This window comes from Pangasianodon hypophthalmus, chromosome 13 (assembly GCF_027358585.1).
Source record: "Pangasianodon hypophthalmus isolate fPanHyp1 chromosome 13, fPanHyp1.pri, whole genome shotgun sequence".
Classification (NCBI taxonomy): Eukaryota; Metazoa; Chordata; class Actinopteri; order Siluriformes; family Pangasiidae; genus Pangasianodon; species Pangasianodon hypophthalmus.
In genome coordinates, this window is record NC_069722.1 from 7,479,764 (window position 1) to 7,485,763 (window position 6,000).

Genomic DNA, 6,000 nt, shown 5'->3' on the forward strand with positions numbered 1-6,000 from the left:
TACTCCTGTCCTTCTTCAGAAAATCTCCCCAACACCTCTAATTTGTGCTTTAAATGTCAGGTTTATATGGGCTCTGTAATGCACATGTTCTGAAATCGTGACAAGATTTAACTTTTTGGAAAGGGGTTCATGCAACTACTCAAAGGATTTTAAAGTGTTTGATCCAGTGTCACCCAAGTCACTGCCCTTAGAAAAATTACCATATGTCTTGCATCAAAAATCTGATCAAAACATCTTGAGATCTTTATAGTTATATTTGAAAAAGTTGATGTGATTAATGTAGGAAGTGTTGTTTATAGTCTGACTCTTTAATTGTTGTCCTGTTTTGGTTATGTGGTGTTGATTTGTTATTGTTGTTTTTGTTGTTGTTGTTGTTGCTGTCTTTTTCCCTTCTTCTATCTTTTCTTTCCTCCTCTTTTCTATGTGCCTTACCCTGTTCCTGTATGTGGAATCAAATTTATGTAGACTGAATGTGATGAACAGTGATTGTCATTGTAACCCTGTGAAAACTCAGTAAAAATGAAATAAATATATAAAAAAAATGCACGGACCATTTTTTCTGAATATTTTTTAGACAGAAAAGGCTATATATCTATATTCAATTCTAAAAACAAACCACAATGCGTCATTTGCTGTTACAGATTCAGAGCATTTGCTTATTCTTATATGCATTTTTTAGGCATGCATTTCAATTAAAAAAAAAACAAAACTGTAATGTGCCTTTCCTGAGGGATTGGTTTTAAAAACACTTTATTTTTTGAAACTAAATAAAATAAAATAAAAAATATCATGAGACACTTTGTGAATGAGAACAATAACGTGGGTGTCTAAATACCAGGTGTATACATAAACATAGAAATTTCCGTATACCAAGAGGGATAGCCTACCATTTTCTATCAGTAATTTACAATTAAAACAAGGAAACATTTTTCCCCCCTAAAAGTGTAATGCTGGTTTGTCCGAGTGCTGGGGTGGTCTAGTTGGTAACTAACAAGATAAGGACAAATTCTGACTTAAGTAAGGAGACAACTGTCTGAAGAACCAGGTCTTTAGCCCTCTGTGGATGGAATGGGGGACTTGGAATGGGGACTGAGTTGGCAAGTGGGTGTCAAGTTTTGAACCAAGATAATGTGGTGTAAAGACCACTGAGGTCTGGAATGTTAGGACACCAGTTTTTAACTTGATCCTTGCTGTAATGGTATACTGAACGCTCTGTATAAAGGGAGACAGGAAATCATTAAGATTTTACAAAAATCTCAGCAGTTTGTGAATTGTATGTAACATTGTATTCTTAAGATGAAGTGAAAACCAAGACAGAGCACTGCACTAGGATACTATGGGCTCAGTAAACCTGCTTAACATATGTAAGTGGATAATCTCACCTGGATGCTGTAATCATAAAGACTATGCTGCTCAAACTGAACCTCCTTTCAACACACATACGATTGTTTGACTTTGTAGTATTGTAGAAGAATAATGATTTATAATCCCACTATCTGGTGTCTCCCAGAAGAGGATGAGTTCCCTTTTGAGTCCGGTTCCTCTCACGGTTTCTTCCTCATGTCATCTCAGGGAATTTCTCATTGCCACTGGCTTCCTCTTCACGAATCTCAATCTAAATCGACATCCAGAGTTCTGTAAATCTGCTTTGACAATGTTTATGCTTTAAAACTGAATTGAAGTTCACTTAATGAGAAAAACAAAGACTACACGCCTTCAAAATGAGAAAGCTGCTTCTAATATTTTCTGTTGGTTTTGCAATACCGAAAGGAACAAAGAATTAACAAACTACTCCAGATTGTTATCTGTATCTGTAGAAAATTTGTTGGTTTCACCAAAATATATGATGGATGAATATCTATGGAAGCATGCTAATGATAGTTACAATAAAATACAAAATGGGATGCTTCAAACTTTACATAGTATTAAATTAGTGTCTAAAAGACCTGAATCTGTTGTTTTGGAAAGGCTTAGCTGTGAAGATGTGTAACAGATGGATGCTCAGGCCATCTAGTGGATGTAGGGGAAAACGTTCAGTAAAAATACAGAAGTGTACACAAGGAGCTAAAGGTCAAGGGTAAAGTGCAACAGTCCGCAGATGAACAACTTTGGATATGAATAATTTACCATTTGGAAACCACTGAAAAAAAAACCCTAACCTGGTACATTAAGCAGAGAAGATTTGCCTTATAGTAAGGTGCAGTGGGTTAAAATGGCCTCCCTCATGTAGCTTTAATAGTAACCACTATGTTAATTGTTTATTTTGTTGCTGTTGGACGGCTACACTTTGACTAAGTGAAATTGTCAGGTTATTTCAGCACAAGTCATTAAAAAAGTTTTAGGTAGAAGTAGATGCTTAAGCTTAATATGCTTTAGGAAGTAGAATGAATTCATTTAATCAGGAGAATTATTATTTACAAACCTTCTGAAGCTACTGCTTGTGTGGCAAAATGGCTACAGGTCAGCATATCATTTATTAGCCTTTTAGGTGATGTAAATACAGACCACAAACCACTGACAGGAATTTATTATGTAGTTATTATATGGCTAAAAATGGCTGAAAAATGAATTTTCTCAAGTAAGCACCACTTGTAAATGCTAGCTAAAATCAGGTCCATAAATACTTGAACATTGAAATAATGAACATGAGTTCAAAGTGCAGACTTTCAGCTTTCATCTGAGGGTATTTACATACAAATCAGGTGAATGGTGTGGGAATTACAGCACTTTTTTTTAATTTTTTTAAATATGTGGGCCCCCCTTTTTAAGAGACTAAAAGTAATTGGACTACCAGCTGCTCAACTGTTCCATGGCTAGGTGTGTGTTATTCCCTCATTATTTCACTTAAAAGATAAAAGGTCTAGAGTTGATTTCAAGTGTAGCGTTTGTATTTCAACTCTCAATATGAAGTCCAAAGAGCTGTAACTGCCAGTGAAGCAAGCCATCATTAGGATGAAAAATCCAAACAAACCCATCAGAGTGATAGCAAAAGCGTTCAGTGTCAAATTATCTATTTGGTGCCTTCTAAAAAAGACATGCTTGAGAGCTCAGGAACACCAATAGACCCAAAAAGACCACAGAAAACAACTGTGGTGAATTCTATAGTCAAAACAACTAAAGGAAGAATTCTTTCACTTGTGAAGGAAAAACCTTTTCAACAACAGCTGGCCAGATCAAAAACACCCTCCAGGAGGTAGGTGTATCTCTGTCAAAGTCAACAATCAACAGAAGACTTCACCAGAGTAGAGTTTCAGACTCCAGGCAGTCATTGACTACAAAGGATTTGCAACCAAGTGTTAAAAATGACAATTTAATTGATATGATTATGTTTATTCAATTACTTTTGGCCACTTAAAAAAAGTGTTGTACTTCCTACACTGTTCACCTGATTTGGATGTAAGTACCCTCAAATTAAAGTCTGGAAAGTCTGGAGTTGCAATTATTTAATTTCAACTCCAGTATACTGTGGTAGACAGTAGTAATATACCATCAATAACTTTGACAATGTCCAAATATTTATGGACCTGACTGTATTCAGGTAAACTCATGTAGTTTGATAGCAAACAGTTAACTTGGTGTTGACATGTTACAGTCTAAGGAAGGTTTACATAGCCTATAGGTTCTCTGGTTCTTATACTATCTATATATTAAGGCTTATATAATTATTAGAATTATTTACTTAAACGTATAGTATTAATAAAATCTCCAAAACCATGCCGTAGTTGGGTTGGCTACTAACATGCTTCTAGGTGTGAATGTGTGTGCATGGTGTCCCATTCAAGGTTTATTCCCACCTCACATCCAATGTTCCTAGGATAGGCTCCGGATCCACAACGACCCTGACTTGGATAAAGTGTTTACTTTGACACTTTCATACTCAAACCGTGTACTGGTCGGCGCTGCACTGTCTCTTACTGTGCCTATTGTCCTGCTTTAGTAGTTATTGTACTGTTATGTGCTGTTTGCATGTCCACTTTATATAGTAATGTGTAGTCTCATGTAGTGGTGTGTTGTTTTATGTAGCACCATGATCCTGGAGGAACGTTGTTTCACTTCACTCTGTACTGTACTAGCTGCATATGGTTGAAATGACAATAAAGCCACTTGACTTACTGAAGATGAATGAATAAATACTCCTGAAGGCATTTTGCCTCGGGGGTTCAATAAAATAGCCCCCTTTAATGAAAAATAAAAAATAAAAATAATAATAATACCAGCATAAACTATTTGCTTTTTTTGCAATTTGTGAAACATTTGGATATGTTATTTAACTATATAGTTTCTGGGAAGAATATAATAAGGAAAATATTAATTAAGTTGAACTTCCCCACCTTGCTACAAGAAAGGAGCTAACAAACTTAGCTATTCAGAAGTGTCAAACAAGATGGCTGGTTGTATCTGAGAACAAAAGTTGTTTTCTATTTCCAACTATTTCCTTATCAATCATACCTGGTTTGTAAAACTCCTTACGCTCATTTGGGAAAAGAATGGGGTATGTACTGTCATGCTTCAAAGCTCACCTGACTTAAGAACAATGGTCTTCCCTAGTCCATTTCCCCCAAACTGACACATACATTCCCAATTTGCTAAATCTATGATATTGCTAATGGAATTAAAAACTGACCATATTTTATCTGATGCGTATTCAATTAAAGAATGCCTGCATTATAATTGGTGACTGTTAATCCTTGTCGAGTCTAGGAACCAAAGATCGTTTGTAGTTTATTCAGATTCACACTGACGGTTTCATTACATTTCAGTAGAAATTGTTTTAATTTACCAATCTGTGACTTCTGGAATGCACATGTGTACCATCTGCCACACAATTAGAAAAACAATATGAACAAAAAAGCAACAGTCAGGCTTACAGGGACAGAGAGTGAGACTAACACATGAACTGATTTCACCCACTACTAACTGCATTTGACTTTTGTCTAATTTCTTATTCTTGAAGAATCCAGTGCTGTTTTGGGGGAGTATCTGTCACAATCAGACTGTTTTAGCCATTAATACATAATTAACGTTACGTTACATTTCACAAACACAAACACACACACTGCAGAGCTGCTGCGTTCCCGATCCACCCTCTGACTCCATTTCACTGGTGGAAAATCTCCAGTCCATAACTTCAGCCATAGAGAGAGTGACAGAGATAGTGAGACTAATAAAACAGAGAGGAGAGCTGACCATCTCTGAATACGTCGTGTGTAGGCTCTTGAGCTGTTGCTCTTTCTCCTTGCCATGCTTCCTTCATCAAGTTATCCTGGAAAGGGTAGTGAACTGAAGTGTGTGGGTTCATGTTTGTTTGTGTGTATGAGCCTCACTGGGGCAGTTGCAGCAGTGTGCCCTGACCCGAGGGCAGGTAGGTGACGTTGCGTGAGCGGCTTAGCTGGAAGGCGATGTCCTCAGCTGCCTCCAGCTTCCTCAGCTCCACCAGGCCGTCTCCTGCCTCGGCCAGAGAGTCGGCGATGAGCAGCGCAGCCTGAGAATCACCCGCTGCTGAGATGATGGCTGCCTGCTTCTGCTGCTCTGCCTACACACACACACAGAGTAAATTATAGCAAATTATATATCGATTATAGCCACATAAACAGCTGTTTTATCTCTCCTACATACAGCAGGGTCTGAGCTCATCACCAAGAACTAGTTAAATTCATTTTTCCTGATTTATACAAAGATTTCTCAAACAGACTAAACAGACTTCACCTATTTTCGGCAAAATATTCTGAATACCAATATAATATCTCATTATTAGTTTGAGTTATCTAGCATTAGAGCCTGCTTAAGATTGATACAAAAAGGATCTAATGATACTCAGGCCACCATGTGCAACATTGTTCACAAAGAAGCAAATATTAAAAAAAAAAAAAAATTGGTTAATTGAGTCTTTTCACAAGTTATTTTGTTGCTAAAAATAAAAATAGTGTGTGAGAAAAAAGCTCTTGATCATCTGCTTTTAGGAGCTAAGAGCAAAATCTGACTTATTACTTACGTCTGAGC

The 6,000-nt window shown here is 36.8% G+C and overlaps 1 protein-coding gene across 1 annotated transcript in view; it reads right to left on the reverse strand.

Annotated features, from left to right (window-relative positions):
• Window positions 1-4,698: 4,698 nt before the first annotated feature.
• The window catches only part of phb (prohibitin), a 6,552-nt gene continuing 5,250 nt past the window's right edge, over window positions 4,699-6,000 (reverse strand). The window contains exon 7 of the mRNA XM_026917197.3: window positions 4,699-5,533. Coding sequence (XP_026772998.1) covers window positions 5,321-5,533 — 213 coding nt within the window. The 3' untranslated portion in view covers window positions 4,699-5,320. The remainder of the gene's footprint in view (window positions 5,534-6,000) is intronic.